General features: G+C 41.8%; 1 protein-coding gene across 10 annotated transcripts in view; it reads left to right on the top strand.

Moving 5' to 3' along the window:
* Positions 1-26221, top strand: part of auts2a (activator of transcription and developmental regulator AUTS2 a) — a 282048-nt gene that overhangs the window by 113514 nt on the left and 142313 nt on the right. For all 10 annotated transcript variants that reach the window (XM_046410502.1, XM_046410500.1, XM_046410498.1 and 7 more), the window contains exon 3: positions 10172-10273. In XM_046410502.1, the coding sequence (XP_046266458.1) occupies positions 10172-10273 (102 nt within the window). The remainder of the gene's footprint in view (positions 1-10171; positions 10274-26221) is intronic.

The following is a 26221-nucleotide window of genomic DNA, read 5'->3' as shown; positions in this document are numbered from 1 at the left end:
ACTTGCTAGAGGAAGCCCAGACCAAAACACAAACAGAGTAAGGGCATGGCTTGCAAAGAGGTCACGGAGTAATTCTTTTGCCCTGCCAAGATCGCCGATAGCTGCTGAAAACACTACTTGTCAGAGGAGAAAAAAAAGACAAGATTTTGATCTCTCTGTAATTCTCAACATAAATAAGAGCACTAAACCACCTAAATAGTCTCTCTTTAAGCCAAGTGATGTGGAACTAGGCTGAAATGTAACTGCTCCCCTGTGTGTTGTAATATGCCTTACACACATGTGGGGAAGCTATTTCTACAAGCAGCGTAGTCATTGCTGGATGCTGTCAGGTCGTGCGTGGCAGGTAGCTATTCTCAGTGCTGTGTAGGCCTAAATCATAACACTGGGACAGATTATTTTTTTATTTGCACTGTAAAGCTGTGACATTAGATAAAGAAATCAGTGTTTATTATCCATAGATGGAACTATGTCACATTTAGAGATTCCAAGATGACAACGCTCAGTCTTGAGTAAAGCCATCTTTCATTGAACTACTACAAGTACGTGCCCTAGTTACTGCTGCTGCACAAAGGCTTTTCATGTAGGAACTACTTTTCAGAACTGTTCCAACTATTCAAGTGGCATTGCTGAAATAGTTTTTCAGCTGAAAACCAATGCAGATGCACATAATTGCAGAATGTCCTTGACAATTTTTGAGGCCTAGAGCATGTATTTTCTCATGGAGTCACTCCTGTTTTAAATATTGCTCCATACTCCTCCGACCATTGCACATCAACCATCTGAGTTTTGATGTGGTCCCTTAGATGAAATAGTAAAGGTAATCTATATTTAAATCCAGTGACACTCCAAATTCAAAATAACTTTTTTTGCTTCTTCTTCCCTCGCAACAAATGATAATCCAAATTTGAAGGGTGTTGTGTTGCTACATTCCTTTGTAGAAAATATCAAATGGATGATGTTGTTTAGTTGTTGTCACTCACCACAGATTATGCCAGCTAAATCCATTACAGACGTAATTCCTGGCCATTCTTGTCGGAAAAGTTGGAAGATGGAATAGAAATATCCCACCACTACCACCACAGCTGGTTCCTCAGTAGTACAGTTAATGTTCATGCCAGTACTTTGACAATGAATACGTGTTAAAGTGCAAAGGGAGAACAAGCAATAAGCTTTTAATAGGGCAGCATTCTACAAAGATGCATTTAGAGCTATAAATGGGCAAGTATTTAAACTTTAATGTGATGCATGAACATTAGAAATTGCTACAAAAGGTCAACATATTTACATTTTATGTAGCACAGTGCTACGTTTATCCTGTTTTTCAAGGCCACTACAGTATAAAGAGACATAAAAAGAGTTATTGGACTGGACGTGTCTCCTTAAAATCCCATTTATCAGTACTGTTTAGTTCTTTTAAATGGTCAATCAGATCAGGTAACAAAAGTATCACAATTGACAGTAACAAAGCATAAGGAATACTCATATTATGTAATAATTTTCCACTTTTGAACAGTAATAGTTTTATTTGAAAGTAATTAAATAGAGACAGTACAGTTTGACAGTGATTGGGCCCACAGCAGTTAAACAGTGCGGTCTGCTGGGATATCACAATACCACGTGGACAAACCACTCGCAGAACTGCAGGCGCCTAAACTATAATGCCACAACTGGTAGTAGTAACAGTGACAATTTGCTAATAAATTGATAATTTTGAACTTTTACTTCAGAATTTATATGAATGACTTTTCCTAGAAACAGAGCATTTCTACACCATGGTATTGCTACTTTTAGTACAAGCTCAGACTACTTATTCCACCTCTGGATTTTGGGAGTGGCACCATAGTGCCCTCTGTTGCCCAACTGCCACTGTAACGTATCGTAGAATATTCCCTCTTTCCCAGTTGTGCTCAGCTCATAATTAATTCCCATAATGGGCCCATTCCAACATTTTTATAAGCAGTCCAGAGTCAGGTACACCATCAGCGTGGATCCACTATAAAGTTAATGGACAATGTTGCGTCATCATCATGACTTTATATCTCATCTTGCATCAAAACAGTACAACATGTTGTTGCATTACATGCAAGTTATTTCCTGCCTCTGAAGTCCTGATTATTTCAATTATAATCATGTTGTTTGGCTGTATTTTTGTTGCCCTTGGCTTTTTGCTGTCTCCCATTACCAGTCCGTTAAAGCAGCCAGAGCAGATGTTTTCTAGCATACTCCTCACGAAGCAGGCAAACTCAGGCTGCTATTAATACAGTGAGAGCATAGCACTGTCTTGTTTTTATGACTTGATAACAACAGATGTGAATTTCAGGAAGGTGACTAAATGAGGACTTTTACAGCAGGGATTAGTGATAACAGCGCTGGCCCCAGGCAGACACCCTGGGTCAGCCAAATAGGAAATGTATATACTGCCATCAGATTTTACAGCCTCTTCTAATCCCCCGAATAGCATTGCAGATGGAGCCAAATGCGGGTAAGGTGAGACGCTATCATTCTTGTTGGTTTACACCAGCACGCAAGCTACAGCTTGGTATTTGATAGGCAAGGCTGTCGGTTCACTAAATGGCAGTATCCACCTGCTGACCAGAGATCAGCTTATCACCCCATGACCTTAACATCCACTGGGTTATTAGATACTGTAATTGGATGAGAAATCACTGTGGATATGCAAACCGGCGATCACACAGGGCTTGTAGTTATGAGCATTGGTATTCACAGGTAAGCCGATTAATGAGTGAATGATGTAATGAGAGACAGGATTTTAGTTCATGTAACTTTTAAATGTCAGTGGACATACATTAGTCACTTTGTGCCGTCAGGGTCTTATGTGCTCCAGCTGGCATTAATGTCTGTAAAATTCAATTGCAGTCATTCTTGTGTGTTGTTACAGAGTGTATGGAAATTGGTTAATTGATTAAATTGCATTTTCTCTTAAGGATGTCCATGGAATGTCTTTAAATTAATTATTATCAATTATCTTGTGCATTTTAAAGCTTTATTTATGGCATTAATTTCTAGCCAGTAGTTCTTCTGTGCCTCAGGGTTTAATATAAATACAAAACTTTGACCTTTTGCTTAAAGCTAAAGTCGGGCTACAGTGCTCTGCCTTTGTACAGATGTTTGTATCTTCTTCTTCTTTCTGAAGGGTTCTGGTCAGGCATTTCCCATTTTTTTTCTATTGAAACGTGTGTCACGGAGAGCACTCTGCTGCTATTCCTGTAACATAAAAAAGAGCCGTCTTTCCCTAAACTAGAAGCGTTTGTCTATCATATTACAACCACACATGAGCCGCACACAAGGCTTGACCCAGTGTTAAGTGTCTGCGCTAAATTTCATTGCCTCCATCTACTGGAAGGCCTGCCAATATACTGGCAGTGAATTCCTGGAGGAAAATAAATGGCAATAAAAGAGAGAAATGATAGCCCCTGCAAGCCGATAGGAGAGGGCTTTTTCTCTGCTGTCTTTTCCATACCGCTCTTTATTGAGGCTGCCCAGCTCGGGGGAGCCGTGATTTGGCACACTGGCTGTGGCTTTAGCTGGATGGGTCCCTGAAAGCCGATATTGAAGTAACGACTTGGTAGCACAGATTGAAGAGCCAGGGAGTCATGTAATTAATTGCACGCAAATTTCTTTGATGTCTAGCTATGTGGTGATGAGCACTCAACTGGGCAACTAGAGGGGTCTTTTTAACCCCCATACACACACACACACACACACACACACACACACACCACCACCACCACCACCATCACCAAACCAGCACCCCTCCTTCCTTAGTTTTCCAATGTATTCTGGGACATTTGACAGTGTTCTCCTTTTCTGCTTTCCTTCTGCTGTACGTGGGTAACGTTAGATCTCATGGAATTGGAGGCTGGTAAAGTGGGCAGCAAGGTTATTTTACTGCCACACTGGGCTACTATAACAAGATGTTCAGATATGATCTGAGAGAATAGAGGTCTCCTGCTGCTCCTATATTATCTCCCACCCCACCACACACTTTTTCTCCACCTGCTCAGTTCATTATTAAATCTGGGAATTGTCCCTATAACTCAATCCACCAGACTACAGCATTATATGACCATTTGTGAGAAGGGAGAAGGGTGATTGCGACGCAGGGCAGAGGATGGATGTTAAAAGCATATTGATTTGTCTGTAATGTCGTCATAGATCAGCGATTTATGGCAATATATAAATGCAGCCACAAGCTCTAGTAGCCTCCAGCCTGTGGTGGAGGAAATGGAGTCCTTAGGATGACTGATGAGATCAAGACAGTGCTCTCAACCACATTTACCCCCCGCACCCCCGCCCCACTCCCCACCCCACCCCCCGCCTCAAGCCTCCATTTCCCACTCGTCCTCTTCCTCCTCACAGGATGCTCTCACCCTGCGGCTGATGTGACTAGTCCTTAGTGGCTCCATATCTTTGCTTTGGCTTCACATTCCAGCACAGAGGCAAGAAAAGCCTCCTCTGTGGCCTGTGATTGGTCGGAGTGGGTCGGCCTCACTGATCTCTCCCCTGCTAGAAGAATGATGCCTGACAAGGTCACCAAAGATCACTGCCACTCAATGATGCTAGCGGATTGAAAGGAAATGGCGCTTCTCCATGGTTACATACCTAGGTACTAATAAAAACTGCTGTACTGGCTGACTCTGAATGACATCCTAACCACAAACAAACAGTAGGCTTACAGATAAACATGCCAAGTATTTTTAATATGTCATTTAGTCACAGTGATGAAAGAACACATGGCATCCATGCTACAGCCACAGATAGGAAAAGAAGTAATTTCACACTATATGTCTTTGACTTCTTTGCTACACACAGTTAACAGTAAAAAAATCTGGGGCAATGGAAGCCAAGTGCTGATGTTCAGTGACAGGTTCTGAGCAAGGGTGGCAGAGTGGGTTATGGGTGACAAGAAAGCTAGGCGAAACTCTTGTCTGTGGCAGTTAAAGCAGCTGGGCCTCAGAGCCAAGAGCAGGGTCAGAGCCCATCAGCATGGCCTTGCCCACATAGCCACTGTCAGACAGATGACGTAGGGCTCGTGGTCGCCCCCTCATAGGTCCCGACAAACTCCCATCTCTTCTTTTTACATAACAGTCTAATCAGATAAAGCGGACTGCAAGTTAAACTGGCCTAGCAGTTTCCAACTGCTGTTGTTAACCAGCCCAAGGTGGTTTTACTCGATGGGCTTGCTGTGAGGCTGATGTGATGTACAGGCTGGTAGGGACATAATTAGTGATGCTTAATGTAGTCTAATGTTTGGCAATGGCGTCTCCTAAGGCTATACTAGAGTGCCTGTATAAAGTCGACAGAAATTCTTCAAATTGTTCATTTTAACTGTTTAGTTGTGAAGCTTCTCAGCACTTTTATAGCCCTGGTATATAGACCTGTGAAGACAGCATAAGGGAGATATTCAAAGTGTAGTCATTGGAAACCAAGGGGATTTGACAGTGCCGCAGGAAATAGACAATTTATTATCAGCAACACAGCCTAGGTAGTGGATTATCTATAAAACTTTCATGGTCCTCCCTCAGTGGCAAGCAGCCATAAAACTTCCCAAATGAGGGACTTGTTAATTTACTTGTTAAAGCAAATTAAAAATTTATAAGCGCTTTTAGGTAAATGAGATCCTCTTTCATTGCTGCCCTAGTGGGATTCTCTCTGCCAGATCCTGAGAGGACAGGTTAGCTGTTCTGAAAGCCGCAGAAGAACAATAAAAGCCGTTTGATTGTTCCAGGTTTTATTACCGCCGAGCTCCGCAGCTGCTGTTGTGCGTAACTAAGGGAAACCAGGAGCTGATGGCTATCCCACTGAGGCCAGTGCAGAAAACTGAGCCCAGTTCTCTCTCTCTCTGTCTTTTTTTCTTCCTTTTTTTTGTGGAATGAAGGATGGGGGTTGGGGGGTGGAGTTGCTGGGGCAGGCTGGTTGTGTATGGCTCTGTTTAAAAAGGCCTTTGTGGTTAGAAATGTTAGCAGGCCTACTTTTGTGCTTGATTGCATTGAGTCTGTAGTGCAGCCCTTGAGAATAGGTCAATACACTTGTAAAATTCCACTATGGCAACGGTGAGCACTTTTCTTTAAGTGAGAAAATAATTGACTCCACATGTTCAAGACACTTCGTAATAGCTGTTTTAGCATGCTTTTGAGTGGAACAGTGTTAAATGAGATATTTCATCATTTTTCTGCCCTCTGATCTGGGAATTTAGTGTAGTTTGGACTATTTGCTGTGAATCACATTTGGGTGCCTAAATAACAATGTTGCCCCTGTTGCTGAAACACTAAAATGAAAACATTCAATCGTGATTTTGTCTTTTTAATGACATTATTTGTATTGTAAAGACAAGCATCTTGTGCTTCACTATGTCAAGACGACTATTTGTGAAGCATACATGACATTCAGCATCCCCTTTGGTATTTGATGTGGCAGCTCTAGCAATGCCGCTTTGAGGTTATCTGTAAACGCTTGTTTATTTCAGTCTAACCCTGAATAGGCATGTTGAGAAGCAAAGTCCTTCAGCAAAGTCCGTGAATGCCAGTACTAATTGAAATTCGAGAGTGTAGAGAGTGTATGAGTAATACAGTTGTTCCTTTGGGAATAGCTTTGGTCAAGGCCAGTCAACAAAGTGGCAATCTCCTGACACATTATTGGAAATCCATACCATTGTAGACCTTTCAAGAGGAAGTCATTGACAGCTTATTTGCTTCTATACAATCAAATAAAATACGGTAAGCTCTTTTTTCAAGCTATATTTGTCTGTTTTGTATTGTAGCTATTTTTTTTTGACTGACTAATGATGATTTACATGATCTGTCAAATAGTTTGGTTTATGTCCTTGTCTCTCCACCAATAAATGCTGCCATGCAAAACGAGCCATAGCTAAAAACCTACTGCTTATTAAACCAAGCAGATTTCCTGGAAAATGTAAAAGACTGGTAAAAGGATATAAAATGTTAGTTATATATACGAATAAAAAGAAGATTTTACTTTAAAATTAAATTAAAATTGCTCCACTTCCTTGTCCATAAATGGGCTAAGGAAATGGTGGATAACCGTAATAGTGATCATGCTGCTGCACTTATGTTTTAAATACTGACCAGTAACAATGGTAATATTTTATAGTGCAAAGGAGCTGTTCACCACAGTGGTTTTGCTGTGTCTACACTATTTCTTATTTGGTTATGAATATCATTTGCCCAGTTATCTCTAACTCATGATAATGGTTTGAGGGGATGTTCAGTTGTCACCATTGGTCCAAACAAAGTGTGGCAGTGACAGTTCTAGTAGTTGCTAAAGACAAAAGAATGAATGAATGAAAAACAATTAAATAAATAAATAACAAATAAAACATGTTAAATGGTTTCTCATACTTGTGGGCTGAACTGTTTCATGCTGAGGTTTGGGCTGCTCTCTTCCAAAGCATCATGCTGTCTGCTGATTGAAAACAGTTGTTGATTCTCTACTTCAGTAAATTCAGACTGGTAAGAGAGATGAGAGGGGAAAAAAACTTCATCCCCTAACACAGAACAGATTGCAGGAAAGCAAGACCTCACTGTGCGGAAATTAATGGCAGATACACTTACTAGTAGTTTAAATGTTTCATTAGATGCTAATGTCTCGCTGTGTCTTTAATTGTTGTGAAATTAGCCTCTAGAATATTAAAACCATCTGTTTGTTATCTTCCTGCCGGGCCAGCTATTACCCAGTCCACGGAGATACAGTAAGGTCATTAAATAAATGCATCTGTATGCCTCAACCTGCGTCTTAATTAATGTCTTTATGCTATTGCATCAGTACAGCACACCAGTCTGGGGACCTTGCACACATGACTCTTGTCTCCACTTGAGATCTCTGTTGAATGCAATAAGGTGCACTGGTGTTCATTACAAGAGGTTTAAAGCTAAAGGCAAGTTTTAAAGGCTATTAAAATATAGGGAAAGTCTTGCTCACTGTAATAAGTAGGAGTGATCAGATCAGCACTGTTATAGCAGAGGTCAAATGGACCCCCCCTGCCCACACACACACACACATACACACACATTTTGATTTATCATTAGACAGAAGGTCATTAAATGTGAACATCACTTTTTGATGGCAATGACCACCAGCATTCCCTCCATTTGCTTAAGACATCCATTAATCACACCATAAAAATAAATTAATCCATCATCTGAACCTCAGAAAGGCAAGAGCGGATGAAAAAAAAAAAAACACAATTCTCTGAAGTAATTTAAGGGAGCTCAGGGGGAAATTAAAGGGAACAAGCTGAGGGATACGTTTTCAAATAGCTGTGTAATCAGGTCCCAAGCTATGTAATAGCCCTGAAAGATGAGCCGCTCTTTATTGGAATGGCTTTATTAGACATGTTCTTCAGACATTACGCACAGTGAAATTTGTGCAAGATTTCTGATTTCATGGAGTACTTTCCCACTGATAAGCCAGGGTACAGGCAGTGTGATTACGTGGTTTGACTGCTCCAGAGTCAGTCTACAGCACACTGATAAATAAAAGACGGTCTCTGTATCTGTCCTATGTTTGCCTAATTATATACAGTATTCTTTATAAGCTTGCCATATATGAGTTTGGTTTCGGCCCGTGAATACATGATGCAGGAGTCAGAAGCAGGTTTTTGTAAACTCTGTGTATTTTCTTTTGTTTGTGTGCACATTCATAAATGCATGAGTATGCTGGCGTGTGCTGCCCAGCGTTGTCAGCAGGGACACAGACCGGTTAATAAATATTATAGGTCAACATGTTTTGACGAAGGAGCCGCAGACTGGGGCGTAAACAGCGTCCCTTGCCCTTTCTTCAAGGATCAGTTCACGGACCGTGGTGGATGAGATATTATTTCCCCTTTTCTCTCCAAAAATATGTAAACTCCCCTCAGACAATCTGGCATTTACAAGAAAAAGAGAGAAAATGTGCCCTGGTTTTTGTGGGAATAAAACGTGTTGGAGGTAATTAGTGCTATCACAGCACAGGGCACTGGTGTACATGTGTCTGCTCACGCGCCACACTTGGTTCTTGTGTGCTTTCTCCAGCCTTGTTTCATCACTGTCAGACCACATAGACACCCAGTCATGCGCACATGTACAAGCACTTATTCAGATACGTGCACACACAGAGTCAAATAGGCCCATCAGGTATTCCCAGTGCTCAAACTCTCTTATCACATTCAGCACTCTGGCAAATCCACCTGCCTTCCACCCATCATGCAATTCTCCCAAGGAATAGGATTCCTTTCACACCGCTAATGGCTACAGAAAAGGGAACATTTTCATTTTAATTATCTGCTCAGCTCAAGGGTTCATTTGGTATTCCCCCACCTCTTGCCCTTTCATTGCACTAAATGATGGCCTATACCTGAGAAGAGAATACTGAAGGAGAGGTTAAAAAAAACATATGATGTAGCGCTGTCCCTTCCCTCCAGAGCCGAAGAGGGAGGGGAAAGGAGAGGGCCGTCATCTTCTAGTCCAAGTCCTCTGTGTGTGCTGCTTTTCCTATTAGGTGGTAGAGCAGCCATTTACTGCACTGTCCCATAAAGCCATCTTTTTATGGCCTTTGAAATAAAACCTGCAGCGTTTGTCTGGTCTGGAAGGAGCAGCATGGGAGCTTCAGAAGACATCAATCGCAGACTTGGACAGGGAGTACAGACCCCACCTCCTTTCACTCCGCTCCCAAGAGTCTTTTATTGTTCTCCAGATTTTGAAAGGCCTCAGATGCTCGCAGATTGGCACGTCCTCCTCATTATTCGTGTCATTTTGCTGCATCTCGAACAGAGCGTCTAGAGGATGACACTTGCTGAGCTCCTGCTGCCTCGGCATGTGGTGTCTGCTTGGAAAGGATAGTGACTCCATTTGAAGGTTCTGGAAGGGTCTTTGTCCCTGTTCTCCATTTCATGGGCTGAGAGGAGTTTCATACTGCGAGATCAGATGGTGTCTATCATTGGCAAGCGGAGTGATGGCCGCTGAATAGGCTCAGAAACATGACAGATTTACAGAGACAGCGCTGCAACTCCTGCCAGTTCTCACATATTCATGAAACGGCTTCTGTGGGATGCCTTCCCTAGCCAGCGTTATCCGTGTAAAGCTCTAAACTGCAGCGTTAACAGTTTTGCCTCATGTTGCTAACCCTTGGTCTCCTTGTGTGTTGTGTTTGACAGCTGAAGCCAGGGCAGAACAACTGTAAGGACAGCGACAGCGAGAGTGTAAGCGGTGAGTCCAAGCCTTCCATCAGGAGCAGCTCCAGAGACAGACTGACAGATGTAAGTACATTTAGTTTGAGCTTCATATTTTTGTATTTTGTGTGTGTAGCACATGGGTTTGGCATTTTAAATATTAGACAAGAAAACAGCATAGTATTGACACAATATTATGTGCATTGTGCAAAGACCCAAATGTTTGGCAAATTATGGAACAGCAGTACTTAAAGGTTCCCTGTGGGGGTTTCTTGTAAACAAACAAATGTTATGTTTACATTCAGTGCTACTCATCAAGACGCAAAGAGCTGAATCCATTTTCTTGCTCAAAGTATATTTGCAGTCATCTTTTCTTAAAAGTTTGAAATCTGCATTGTTTACATCCATGTTTACTACCAAGAAGTCATCTTCTTTCCTGCCTTTCCTGTTGTTTTATGTGTGTATTACCACAACCTGTTGATTAGTTGAATACTGTGGCAGAATTAGAAGGAATGTTTGTTTTAGTACATCTTACATATGCAAACAAAATGGGGGCCCACTCACAGAAAAAGCACTCTACCAAAAACTCCACAGGTTACCTTTAATAACGAGTAAAAACAATGCTGAAAGCACAACTGCCTCGTTTAATGACTAACTCATAATGTAAAAAATGGACATTAGAAGTTGGAGGGGAAGTGTTAGCAGAGTTACGTTCTATGGATGATACAAATGTTACATATTTCATTGCTTTGGAAATAATCGCAATGCTTACATTCATATGTTTTAAAACCCATAGTTATCATGGTGTATTTTACATGAGAAATAAAGAAGGTCTCTGGATTTATGAGCAAATGAATCTGCAAGAAATATACATTAGTTGCATTGCTTCTATCTCAACAGCACACATACAGTAAGTTAATGAAAAAGTACCAAATGGTTACATCTAACAGTAAAAAACATCTTCTTTATGACCGATACAAAAAGGACACTACTCTCCAGGTCCTCGTTCCTAGTGGAGGAGTTGAAGGCAAGCATTAACTGACAGAAGAAAGAGAGGCTGTGTCCCTGCGCCCTGTGACATATTCCAAGATGTAAAGCGAGCAGGCCCAAGGGACCTTGCTGCCAGACACCCACCCATGCTCTTTGATTTGTGTGGAGAATCTACAGCGAAGCAATCAGATATCTAGCCATAATTAAAGCTGTCAGCTGGGAGGCGAGCTAGTCTTTGAGAAAGACATGGCCGAACAACTGAAGCAAAGCTGATTCTGCATGTAGCTTTACGATGCTTGACTGGGCATGAAATGAAATAAGTAATTTGATGTTGACAACAGAAATTGAAATGATACTTGCTGATTTCTGTCAGGCTGCACTGTGGTGACTGTGCAGCAGTATACCGAGGCAAATTTTGTTCAAATAGTGGAAATCACTTAACTTGTGGATAGTTAATTTGATTAAATGTGACTATAACACACAGTGATAGCATTTGTCAATGGTTGTGTCATGAGCTCTAAAAATTCTCTAAATTTTAATGCAGCAATACAGTGGCTGCTACTACCACTACTACTACATAGGCATTGAGAAACAAAAAAAATGAAAATACACTATAATTTTTTATAAAGCACAATGTATTGGTGCCAAGTTTTGTTTTTTATCTAAATTTGATTCCAGTGACCAAGTTAATCACTAACATCACTGAAATTAAAGTCAGTTACAGCAACATCCAGTAACAGCCAAGCTGTTTGGTTTGAATAATTTTTTGGCACTTTGTTCTATATTCCAAATTGTATCCACAACATCAAGTTTTCTCAGGCCCAAATGATCTGCTTGCCTTACTCCCGACTTGTTCTCCAGAAGCGTCTGTCGCCCTCATTATAATCACTTCCACCTGAGCTGCCATTTCAGCCACTCAGTACACTCTGGAGGATAGAGGCTACAGCAGCCCTGGTCCCCCCCTTCTTCGTCTGGTCAAGACACCCCACAGGAGACTGAGCATGTCTTCAGAAGAGCTGCTGAAAGCTGGGCAGCATGAAGGCAGACTTTTAGACCCCCATGTCACTTCAGATGGTCACACTGTGTGAGGCTTCATCTCCAGTCCCGGCAGGCTTCTGAACAAGTCCCCTCCAGCCATGCTGTAAAAATCCACTTCACACATCGCAAGAGGTGCAAGTCGTAGCTTTTGTAGCAGAGCTCTGTTCCCCAGACTGAAACAAGAGGAAAGAATGCAGCAAGTATGTACAGGAAAGAAACTGAAATCTTACATATACACTTTATTTATTGTAACATAGTATTGTTACAGAGAAAGCTGTATGCATGACCAGGTGATTTATGAAAGTAGCATGTTCTTTGTAATGGCAGTCCGTGTCCTTCTTCGATTGAAATATAAATATAACTATTTTGGTTGTAACGCTGCACAGCCCAGCCGGACTGCTAATGTGGTCAGCTGCACAGAGATGCTCCCTCACAGTGCGAAAACAAAGAGAAACCTTCTCAGTCACTCGTTAGTACCATGGAGCAGTGTGAGAGAAGAGCCTGCTTTGACCCGAGCTGTTCATTAGACCAACAGTTTGCTAATGGTATTTGCTGTTGCACTCCTTTCCCCTCACGGAGCGACTATGCTTCGATGAAGCAGATGAACTGAGTTTGCCGACCTGGCACTGGCTGGCAGGGAGATAGAGGCCAGAAGAGGTCAGGCCCGGCAGCCTCCTTTCTCCCGCTTGTCTTCCCTCCTCACTCCGTCCTGCCAGCTCATTAAGGCCTACAAATGGCACATCAGCTCAGCTGTGTTTGCCTCAACCCCAAACCCCAGCTAAATTGGCAGGCTTAGCCACATTTGCTCTGAAGCGCTGGGCTCCCTTTTGGGTTCGTTTGAAGCCGACATGACAGTGTAACCCCCCACCCCACCCCAACACACACACACACACACCACACACACACACACACACACACACACACACACACACACACACACACACACACACCCCACCCCTTCAGTCTGGGTGGCAGACATTCAGGCAGGCAGCAGTCCTGAGCAGAGGGAGTCTGCTGGATCACGGAGGGCAGAGAGCTTGGGATGAATCACTCCCGTTTAGTCTCTGCGGCAAAGGGGTGAAATGCCATCATTACCCGGCTGCCTATCAAATAAATTGGCAATTAAGGGCCTGGGATTGCGAGTAAACAGCATGTTACTCCTTTTTTTTCCACCCAAGGCTCTTGATGAGAGGCGGGTGCAATGGAGAGAAGCTCCGGAGTACTGGGTCAGAGCCTATCAGACGGTTAGCCAGCCTGATGAGAGGCACAAGAGGCAGACTGTAATGAATGCACCCCTATATTTCAGTCACCATGTTGATTATTAGCCAAAACGTCCGGCTGTATCCTGCTTTAGCTGTTCTGAGTAAGGTCTACCTGTCAAATGCTATCTAATGGTTTGGACAACATCTTTATATAGTATATGGTGTGGAATATCCTACTGTAACAAAAAGAAATGATTTCTGTGTTGGCTTGGTTAGACAGGTTGTAACACTATCATTAATACTAGCACTTTATTGGTTTTACTCCAGACAGTTTTGCAAGCTGGTTTTTCCAACTGAAATGAAAATGTGAAAATTGTGGGTTCCCGAAATCCATACTCGTGTGTCCCGGCTCCTCTCACATGAGAAGGTTTTCTTGCGGTGAGGTCTTTTTAAGTTGTTTTGTAATGAAACATCTGGAAGTGATATTGTTAAAAGTCAAGCACATCGTCTTCCCGAGCTTTTGAAGCGGTTTCAGCCCAAACACAGCTCTCTATATCTCTTATGGCTAGTAAAACTGAACTCAGTTATTACTGGCTTTCCGATGAAAACACGGCAGCCTGTTCAGAATCTTTTGTACATGTGGTGAAACCATTTCAACTGCTCAAATTACAGTTTTTGGGAATGGATTAATGTCGTAAAGTGTATTTGTTGTAGTAAAAATCACTATTATGATTACATTTACTGGAGAGGACTGCACATAATGTTTTTCCTTTGACCTTAGAGTGCGATCTTTCCTTCAAGCTTTTTGTCTGAACCTAATCTTACTGTCCAAGTGAACTGCTTATGTAATGTGACCAGAGCTGGTCTGCATTACACTATGCCCGTCCCACCTCCTCAGTACATTCTCCAATTATTTCCTGACACTCTGATGTAAATGAGGTCGCAGTCTCCCTACATGTCCAGATATGCTGGCCAATTTGTTCCGACACAGAACTTGTAATTGCTTGCATCAATTATCCGTCTCTTTCTCTCTCTGCCTCTCAATAATTTGAAATGTTTCCTATTAGAGACAAGCATTTAGATATGGAAGTAGGAATGTTGTACCTATAATTAGCTCATTATCGTGGGATCGTACTCTTTGCTGAGGCCCAATGTGTGTGCATATTGACGGTGTGAAATGAGCAGCAGATGCAGTGAAAGGATTACTTGACACTCTTTTTGGCTGTTTAATGGCTTTTCAGCAGTGATGTAAATATGATGGGGTAGATTGAAAGACTAAAGGCAAGCTAGAAATACGAACATAGTGTTTTGTATACTATCCTGTTGTCCAGAGGGACAGAATGATATCTGAAATTCAACAGCTTACTCCTACAAAAAGACACATCATACATAGAAACTCTGAAAAGCAGATGATTTCATACCACATGCACAATCACACATCCACCCCATATATGGGTCCAACCTAGCCTAAGCTGCGGGGCACAACAGTATCAAGCTGTATTTCAGAAGAAGTTAGTGTTGGAAGTGTAATGGCTGAAAGCAGTTTTACCGGCTTTTGATTGAACACTTTGAACAGTGCAGAGGTCAGCTTGAGACATGAGAGATCAAAATGACTGATATCTGCTCGGAGAGGTTAAACTAACATGTGTTTTACCACTAAAATCTCAAGATGATCATCCGCTTCTGTGATCCAATATGAAATCATTTAAAGCACATAGTTTTGACAGGATGACTCACTCTTTGATTCGTGCCTTCTGGGGTTTCTGTTATTTCATAACGAACACCTGGAGCAAATTCTAGAGCAAATTTTTGTGTTCCTTGAGTCGTGTGTTCGTGAAGAGATCATGTCCACAATTCATTATGCCAGGCTCTGCCATTCACTGCAGTCAGCTCGCCAGAGGATCCAGGCACAAGATCACTCAAATTGCCTACACCTTTGACTCTAAATCAACCTGATGAATATGCTGTCTCCCTCAATGTTTCCAGACATGTTCATTACCACCTCTGGCACTCCAAATCAAACCCCGTTTTCCTTCGTCTCTCTATCTTTTATTTCTCCCTCCCTCTTTCTCTCTCATAGCCTGCAGTTGTGTTGTCAGGGACAGATTTTGACACTTTGTGACATGGCAGTCAGGCAAAATTATGCTGCGCCTCCATCGTCCTGCCAGTACCCCAACAGCTAAATGTCCGTCAGGGGCCTGTGAGAGGTCCAGTTGCATGGCTTGTCACTCTACAAGCGCTTGGGGCACGTCTGTCTCCCTGCCTACGTTCACAAGTGTTTAACTCGGACTTGGCTGGATCTACTCTCCAGAAATATAATTAGAATGAGAGAAGCACAGTGTGATGGTGTGCAGTGACCTCTGAGCAGCTCTCAGGATAAAACTCTCAGGATGATAAACTAGTGCATGGCACTAGTTTATCTCTGCTAATTATTTACCACACACGGACCTTGAACATGAAATAAATTATGAAGAATCAGAGTGACCTTTACTGCACTGGTGTTACTATATACGCAGCACAATGAAGCTCTTTAATTGTTGAAACTGATACAGAGCGAGGTTGGTGTGGTAAATACTGTTCAGGCTGATGCTGACTGAATGCAATCCCTCAGTGCTGTGGATGATAAATCTATTCTCATGGAAGATTAATGGACTGGAGAAGTGGTGTTGAATGTCATTGTTGAAGGTTGAAAGTATTGAGCGCCTGAATCCTATCCATATGTTTTCAGGAATGACATAAATAGGCTCAGCCGGAATCCATTTTGACTTATCAAGCTTAAACCAGTGCCAGAGCCCCGCGATACTTGCCAAGTATTCAGGCTGTGAGGCTTCCAATAACAAATCCTATTCCACATAATTTCCACTGAAATTGGCCATGGCCGTGTGCTGCCACCCTGTTTTTGCTTTTGCTGTGTGGCTTGCAGCTCTTGGCTACGTATTACTTCCGCATTCCCAGTAACCCGACCCTATAGCCCCAATTTTTGATGTCATACCAAGCTTTGGTGGGGGAGTCTCTCCTCTCTTTGTTCCAGCCTTTTCAGCATGGAGGCTGTTCCGGTGGGGTAAGTTGAATAAGTGGAGCCCGGAGGAATCTCTACAAAGGTCTCACTCTGATTGGATGCGTGCAGAGCCCAAGGAGAGAGCGCCGGTTGCCATAGCAATGAGAGCAATGTGGGAACTGGCTGCATGAAGGAGAAGGAGGAAGTGAGTGGTGCTTTCTTTTGTGATGGGAGGTCTTCATCTACTGACATTCCTCTTTATGAAAACACAAGGGCCAACACACACGTAAACAAAAATATGTGAAAGCACACGAACGTTACTGCATGCACCTTTTTACCCCCCGGTGAGAAGCTGAGTTACGGCACATACTTCAGTCACAATGGCCTGGCAGGGATGTACTCTTACCCAAGCTGGGAGACAGAGAAAACACAATCAGACACCCCAGGAGATCAGAACCATCTCCCCCTCATAAACATGATTACTGGCCATTTACTGGTACGTGTGGCTCACCAACTCCAGGTCAACACATCGCCCTTACCTTGTCCTCCAGTTTATCACAGCAATTATAAACAGAGAAATTATGAAAATAAATCTCTGTCTTTTTCTATGTTTATGTCTTTTTTTGTTGTTGTTGCTTGCATCCCCACATGATTTGGAGGAGATTCTCTATTAATTTAACCCATAATATTCCAGCCACATAACTATCCAAGGGATGATGCAAACCTCTCCAAGGAGCATATGTTTGTGTTCATGTGTGTGTTTTATATATGTGAGTCCCTGGTGTGTGTGTATGCATGCTTGTACCATGGAGTTTAGCTGCAGGGTATAGAAGCTGTGTGGGAGGGTTGTCTTGTTGAGTTTGTTTGAAGGGCACAAGGGGCTGATAATACTGTCTGGGGATTACACAGGGAAGGCCTGATGGTTCATGAACCCAGTGTGATCTCTCATGTCTACACGCCAAACACAGTGGTTGAATATACATCTTCTCTTTGCTGTTATGCGAAATTGCAGCCTACAGTTTGTATTTCAGCTCTGAATGTTTTCTGAAATATTCTTCATGGTCATTTGTCATCACCTACTCCGGAATGTTATAATATTGGATATTGCATTCTCGTATCCAGGATTGTCAGTGTGTGCATGTTTTTGTTACTGTCAGCAAAACTATTACTACTGAGGCAACATCAGGCTGAAGGGGAGATTCAGCTTAAAAATATACAATCTTAGACTGCGTAAAATATAGATAGAGCCTGCTGGTCTGAAAAGTGAGGTCAACATTGAGGTTCCTTAAACCTGTATTCTTTCTAATGGCCAGTAGGGGGCAAGACCACTAATTTTAAAAACTGAAAACTGATTATATGAAAGCTTATAAGAAAGTGACCTGAGCTCTCACCTGATTTTATCACCTCAGTGAACAGTTTCTTAATGGCTTCATGATGTCAGTAACTAGTTTCAAGTGTTCTTCGATCAGAATTCCTTTATTTATCCCCAAGGGGAAATTCTTCTTTCTTACAGACACAATAAAACTACTAAGCAGGGTGTTTTTTTTACAGTGAGGCTATCTGAGTGCCAAGTCATTACCACATCATGTCTTTGGGTTCTCAGCTAGATCCTGTGAGTTCCCTCCCCAACTCCACTGTCAAGTCCAGGTATGGTCACTTCTGGCCATATTTTGACTGCCATTAGCTCTCCATGCCTACTGGCTCAAAAAAACACCAATATGGCAACTTCCATAATGTCAAACTTGAGTTCAAAACAGTATACCACAAGTAATGGGTTACATCACGGTGGCTTTACACTGGTGTACAATGCACTCAGTGTCTACTTCATTACCTACGTCCGTGAAATCTGGGAATTCAACAGACAAGATCTAAATTCTGCTTTTACAAAATTAACAGTGTTGAATTTTTGGTTTTTGTTTGTATTTGAATGTTGGCACAGTTAATTTAGCAGGTAAAACTTTAATCTGCGCCCTGGAATATGTTATTTTAAAATCTGTCCTCTGTCACTTTTGTGTCGTGCTTTTAACAGTAAGAAATAAATACTGTTAAAATGATGATAATGGAAAAAGTGAATTGCATTAGTAAACCTCAACAGCAGAGTGATCTCGGGTTCACCATCTCACAACTAGTGTTATGTTTTTCATGTGCTCTGAATAAGCCCATGTTTTTCTTGTTCACAGGCTGCACTTTACAACACTGTGCATCCAAGCCATTCTTTTTCCCTTGTGCGGTGGAAGGACATGTTCCGTCTTATTCGAGATGCGTGCGTCTGACAGGATTACTGTGAGGCATTGGATGTCACATCACTTCTATTTCAGAAGCCAGTGCAATTTCCCTTAAACCACAAGGCAACAGCGGCAACAATAAATAAATAAATAGATCCTGTAGATAGCTGGACAGACAGACAGACACATAGATATAGCAAGAAAGACCGAGAGATAGTGCTCCTGGAATTACAGTTGCAGAAGATTATTCCAGAGACATTATTTCCCTCAAGTCGTGGGCTTAAGTCAAATTTGGAAGAGAAATGAAATTGCCAGCAGTGAAAAACCAGGCTAGGTAGGAGTTCATGAGTAGAGAAATAACATTTTCATTTGTTTCTGCCCCAGTGGGAGACGAGCAGCCTTTCAGTAAATAGAGACAGCTATGAGAAATGATTTTCTTGGTTGGCGGGATATTGTTTTAACGTGCACTTATCCATCTGCAATCTGTATGTCAGGCCCCAGGAATCCACAGGATGGCCATTCTACTGTTGTCTTTATGACACACAACTGTTGGCCTCGTCTCGCCTCCAATTGTCTCTGTTAGTGTCCCATTTCCACCTGAGATTCAGTCCTATATGGGGTCTTTTTTAAAAAAACAAAACAAAACAAAACTGCTTTTGTCGAGAGCAGCCAGCTGATACTACAGTGTTCTTTGGAATTCAGGCTTTTTATATTGAGCTTCACTGTGAATTGAAATGAGAAATTAAATCCTGGCTTCTGAGATTGTCATCTCCCTGTGCACAACCTAGAGACTATGACTAAAGGTGCACCATATAGTACTATTATTTTTCCCCTGCAATAATAATAAATCAAGTGTGTTGCATTTCAGCAGAGATTGGCATGTGGTACCAGTTTTAGTGAATTTCTTTTCGTGTGCACTGCTCCATTGTGCTTCTTTTTGTTTGTGTTTTGTGTTTTGGAGCCCAGTTTGCCTGAGGTAACAGTGTGTCACAGTCCACTCTTTCTTTGTTTAGTAGTATCAAGTTTTTTCTTAAACTGACACATGCATTACATCACACCTTTCTTTATTTTGACTATCATTTGATATCTTTACAGTTTTACTACTTCTATAGTACTAGAGTACTATACGCTGTACAGGCACTTGGAAAAATGGTTATCTTCTGTCTTCTTGGTTAAGTGTTATCTGGTTTCAAAGACATATTTATGGAATTATTGGATTATTAGGGGATTACTTCCGATTCCATAAACGGCGGTCGTCAACCTCTCTGAAACGTCTGATCAATGAATGTGTTCCTATATACGTTGGCTCTCTATTGAAGTTATTTACATGATTCATTACAATTCATGATTAATCTCAAGGAACAAAGCTTTGATTTTAGCTGTCAGCAGTGATGTACTCCCAGGTGATTACGTCTACTTCCTGTCATCCACTATCATCTAGCACATAAAGCACTTGTCACATGGCCCGTTCTGATTATGGTTGATATTGACACTGGAATTGAATAAATGCAAGCAATAAGAAGATTAGGGTTTCCCAAGAGGCGCGTGTCCCCCTGCTGCATTCATTCTTGATGAGGCAAGCTGAGCCTTTTGAGAGATTTGTTTCGTACAAGCAAATCCCATCTCTGACTACATAATGTGGAAATAGAAAAGACAGATGAAGATTAATCTGCTGGTCATCTTACATGGAACAGCAGTGGTCTCACATTGAAGCATGGGTGAAATTGCACTTGGCTTTTTTGTTGACAAATGTTCTGCATAATCACAAATTCGCTCCACTTTGCATGATATATGTATATATGCATGTCAGTCGACCCTGCACGTGACATATTTCGGATTCATGTCCTCAAGATGAGGATTTCTGTTCTCATAAAGTGACATGTCACATAAAAGGTTTGTCTCCATTTTCTCTGCCACACAATCTGGCATAATTACACCCCTTATTATGAAAAAGGTAAAGGTAAAGTCCAGAGACATTTTTGAGTAAGCTTATAGTACAGAAAAACACCATAGCCTAATATCCCCTATTTATATATTGTATGTACTTTTAAAATCCAACTTGACACAAGCTCTGCAGACACCTGTGCTCAAAATGATGTTGTTCACAGATAGATTAGATACATTATTGATCCCAAAGGTAATTCAGTAAAAACATGTGACTTTCCTGTGGCAGGTCATGTCTATAGACCACTAGCTAGCTACGTCCATATCCCCCTTTATCTTTATAAGCACACCTTTATATTTGACAGTATAGTTGGTTGTAGTGTTTAACAGGTGTAAAATCTGTGGTAAACTAATTAGACTATGGGCTCCGACCTGTTTAAAAGGAGTCACATCAGCTGTGTTTGGGTAGCGGTGCGAGGTCAGAGGGCAGCACGAGGCCACATAGTACAGGGGATTGGATGGGATTAACCTTGGCCTGCCCCTTTGGCCCCAGGCCCAGACAGCCCAGGAAGAGTGGAATTAGCCAAGCCAGGCAGGGCCATCTGATTCCAAGCCCTCATCCAATTACTGCCTTATCTCCTGGCCAAATGAGATCAATGCATGGAGGGCAGGGAGACCTGGCAGCCTGGTGAAGGTGCGATAATCAGCAGTAGGGAGCACGGCACTTAACTCCCCTGTGTCCCTGAAAGAGCCAGAGCATGTGTTAGGAGCACCACTCACTGCCATTAGTTCTCAGTGCCTGCTGGAGTCTGACCTGCACTTTGCATGAGGACAACCTGGTGTAGTGCATTTAGGCATCTTAGCTTTTTGTGTTCAAGTGCTGCACTTAGGAAGGTGAATAATGTGCATAATTACAGTTTTACCTCTTATCCTTGGTGAATCTTACACTGGCTAAAAGGTAGTAGAGGAGAAAAAAACTGTGTAATTGCTTTCAATAGGTATTGTATATGAAAGACACTTTTAAGCATTTTACAGTAAGAACAAGCCCGCACAGCTAATCTAGCCCACTGTTAATTCTCTTGTCACTTAGGGGAGAACACAAATGTTTGACGTTTGGAGGTATAATTGTGAAAATAATTAACCTCTGTCTGTGCCATAAAAGCAGACAGTTTTGCTCTCTACCTGCACTTCTTGAAATGGTGTCACATTATGTTGAATGAGATTCTGGTGTTGAAAGGGGCACCTTGGTTAAATGGAATGTTTTTTTTCTTCAGATAAGGTTTTGTTTCATAATTCAGTAATTATAGGACTGTAACATGCTTGATTATCTTTTCAAACTAAAAGCTAACAAATTGATGACAGACAACAGCCATTAACCAAAACTTTACAATAAAATGAAGTTATACCTGGTAAGATTGGATGCATTTTAAATTTTGTTGTCAAAATGGAAGTTTGGATAGAAAAAGTCTTTGCTGGCTGAGCCTTTCTGTGATATAAAGCTTTTCATATTTATTCCTGATACTTCTGCCATGCCAGTGATTGTATTGCACCACTGGTGTGTCCCTTAGCCATCTGGAGGACCATTCTGTGCCCACAATATGGCCGGATAGGGACCCATTCTGGTGAATTTATGTACGGCTATTTCTTCTCATGCTTGTGTTCAGGGCACGGGTATCCATTGGAGAGCAATAGGTATCCCTGGAAAGAGTGTCTGTCCTCAGCTGTGGCCCTGCAATTGTACGTCCATAGTCCTCCTCCTCCCACCTGTCCCTGGCTGCTCCTCCTCTCCTCAGCCCAGTTAGATTAAAGTCCTCTTAAATTCACCACAGCAGGCCGACCGCACAGGGAGAGCTGGCATCGCAGGGGCCCTCTGACAATCAGCACCCGGCAAGAAAGCACTAATGAGCACTGGGAGGGGAGGAGAGGGCGTTGGCGGATTGCACACAGACAGCAGCAGCGGTGGGCGATGGGAGGGGGTTTAGTACGAAGGCAGTGGGCTGGCATGTTGTTGGGTTGGGTCCGGCACAGCGCTGAATAGATTCCAGGGGGCAGAGCTGCAGTCAGTTTGGGAAAATATCACAGCCCATTAGTTTGGAGCAATGAAATGAAGTCAACTTCTGGGACTCCATTAGGCACGCTGCGCTTAGGCAGACAGCGTCCCTTGGTGTAATGTTGCTATTCTGGAAGGATTGAGCACAGAGATATAATTGGACTGGGGAAATCAAGCAAGTTTCAGTGGTCCTGGTGGGGCTCTCTGACTGAAAATGAGAACACAGGCCTTTGTATTTTCTCCCCCTCTCCCTGTTAGCTTTACAGCTTTTTAAAAAACACGAGTGAAAAGGCAGCTAGTGTGCTTGGGTTTTTCTTTTCATTTTTATTTCTTCTGTCATCTCTCTCTCTCTCTTCCCCCTCCTTCTGTTTCTCTTATTGGATTTTACCATCTGCTTTAAATTCATTTTTTTCATTTGTGGCTCCAGCTTTTGCTAACCCTAAGCTAAACAATATGCATTTATTCATCCATGCCTTTCTGTAAGCATTGATGAGACTGAGGATTGTGCTTGATAATAAACACGGCTTAGTCTAACACAGGCTGCTTGCTAAGCCTCGCAAGGCTGTTTATTGCAGATCAGTGCCAGCTAACTCCATTAGTGTGGAATATACAACTACATCCATGAAAGCAGTGTGCTAATATAGTAGCCTATGTTCCTCCTCCTCTGCAATGCCCTTATCCAATAATGATGTGTAGATAGCTAGCTGACATTTTGGTTCCTTAAAGGCACCACTCAGATGTAGATAGAGCGGACAGGCCTCAGTGCTTCAGGTAATTGATGTGCAGTTTTTAGCACCATCATGGGACGTCTCCATCCCTCCAATTTCTAGCAGGCATGCCTCACTTGGTTTGCCCAAAACGCTTGATATACTCTGTCCTAAATAAAGGACATTTTGCCAATTCTCCAAGTTAATATACTTCACAGTAGCAGTCCATCATATTCTTCTCATGCCTTCAGTTTAGGGGCTGGTGAGTAATTGGACTGAGTCTCTGATGGTGTCTTGCTGGTGTCTTCATCACTGCTTTATTAAGCTCATGTTCACTGCTGTTTGTGCACTGAGTCAGTGACATGTTTGTCAATGCGTTTTTGTAAGGGTAAAGAAATCTGGTGTTGTATAAATATAGAATATTACTGTTAAGTAAGCCATTTACTAGGTACTTACAGCTTTTTCAAGGGATTGGTGAGAGATCAATCAGGATCTATCAATTTAGCGTAAGTGGGTTTATGAGAGATTGATGAGTGTAGTTGGATTAAAAGGTCAGAAGAAAGTATATTCCCTGAGACGAGACAATCTGTTCAGTCAAAATGTTTTTCCAAAACATCTTTAAAGCTGCTCAAAAAGCTTTAAAGATGTAGCATCTCTACATTAAAATATCTAAATACAAATAGACTTTTGTTTTATGTTTTTGTTGAGTTGAGTTGTTGCATTATTTCAAATGTTTCCAAAATGTTTAAACACAGGGAAATGTGTAATTATATTCAAAGTAACAGGGTGTTTTATTTGGTTTCCTGTCATTCCTGAGAGACAGTGAGGAAGGAAGTTGAAATTAAACTTTAAAACATTCATGCTTCAGTCATGTGAAAGAGATTTTCATCTGTAATTTTCATTTAACAATGAAGACAACACATGTATCTATTGTTTTTACTGAGAGACCCCTAGCAGCAGAAACTAAATACTGCGCTAAAGTCTTAAGAAGCTGGAACATGCTAATATATGATTCACTAAAATACTCCTTGACAAAAGGAGTGCTCTGGCTCTTTGTCCTTTCTGTTCGTAGGATTATATGCCCATGGCAGGAGAGTGTTGACATTTTTGCACCTCTTGGGAACACATCACCATGAATGTTATCAGCACCTTAAAGACAGACCCCAGCCTCCATACTTCCCTGGTAGGCACTCTCAGCCCCTGCCTCAAAGGGCACACCCCACATCAACCTTCCACCCCTGACCTGTCTGCCAGTCTGAAGAAAGAGCCCCTGACAGCTCCTTTGATGGTCAGAGGAGGGGGGAGGCTTGTAAAGAATAGGTGAAACGGAGGGTAAAAAATAAAAGGGGGCCAGCCATTTGAAATGTCTGCACTGAGATCTAATCAGGTTGCAGTGGCTGTGCCCCTTTTTAAAGTAGCACCACGACATTACAGCTAGCAGCCTCTCCCGGGTCCAGGCCTCACAGGGCGTCTCATGTCAGCTCCCCCTCCCTGAGTAACCCTCTGGAACACATCATCCACCTCAGTCCCCGCTTTGGATTTATTCCCCCCCTAAAGCCGCCTTGACAGGTTTGTTATCTGTTCACCCGGTCGGCGAGCCCTGGAGAGTCGCAGCACTGGCAGTTAGGAAGGGGAATTCTACAGGAGAAGCAGGGCAAGTAAATGTCAAGTGAACCGCCAAGGATGGATATTATAGCTTCTGGGGATCACAGACAGGGGGAGGGTGTGTGTGTGTGTGTGTGTGTGTATGGGGGGGAGTTAGGAATGGCCTGTCTATTCTGTCTGTTTTATAGCTCGAGATGGCCACCTTTACCGAATTCTCTCTATAGATTTACAGACTACACTCTAGACTCTTCATTTATGTGAAAATTATAATTGTATAACTTCCAACAAGCACTGTTGCACACCGAGTGACTACAGCTGAGCTTTAGTAACAATGAAATTTATCATAATCACAACCATTGTTCATATGTAGTTGTTCATAAAGAGCTAAAGAATGTAACTTCTGTTTTGTTGCTTAAACATTTGTTTAAACTCACAACCTTTTGGACAAGGATTACTTCCCAACATCATACCAGTCTAAGTTTATACCTTTAATAAAAAAGAAAAGAAAAAGTACACAATTATGTGAAGGGTAACATGATTCTTATTATAATAAGTAACCACGGATTAAATATGAAAGTTTACTTTTGCTTCAGCTGCATGCAATTTAATTTGGAATCTGTGAACAACTGTGTGCATAGCATGTGAGGTTTTCTACTTGGCCACTTAACTTTGAATATACAGTGTAAATTTTTAACATGAAACATAACTTTAGCAATATGACTGTATGCATAAATATTAATATAAACACAGATAATGTGACATTGAAAGAGTTTTCCTATGCTGTTACTGTTAAAATAAAAAATGCTGCTTGTATGATTCACATCCCCTTCAAATACTCGAACCATATTTCATAATAAAAAACAGAAATCTGTTTCTCTAACGTTAATCTTCTGTAAAATAGTCTCACATAGTGCCAAACTACATTTATAATCAGTTTAACCCCAAACATCTGATGCACAGACAGCAGTCTTGTTTCATGAGTTTGGAATCATAAGATTCTGTGTGGGTGGAGTGCAGCTCTGCTAAGCATCAAAGATTTTATAAATGAACTTTGAAACTGCCGTGTATTTTCTGTCTTTTTACCCCCCAAAATAACACAACTCAAAGCTTAAAGTAACATGCAGGAGTTCGTGTGAGGAAAAGTTTAATAAAAAAAAGTCAGTTGGATCCTTACAATTGCATTCTAACAAGTGATCAGCATTCGCAGAGGCCTTATTTCATCAAGCATCTCTGCATTTGATTTGGGTTTTTGTCTTGGTTGTGTCAAAGTGAAGAGGACATGTGAGAGAAATTGTTGAGCAGCATTGTATTTATAAGGAAATTTTAGAAATTCTTA

This window comes from Scatophagus argus, chromosome 14, assembly GCF_020382885.2.
Source record: "Scatophagus argus isolate fScaArg1 chromosome 14, fScaArg1.pri, whole genome shotgun sequence".
Lineage (NCBI taxonomy): Eukaryota > Metazoa > Chordata > Actinopteri > Scatophagidae > Scatophagus > Scatophagus argus.
The sequence above is the reverse complement of the archived record's forward strand: the minus strand, read 5'-3'. Positions and strand labels throughout refer to the sequence as shown.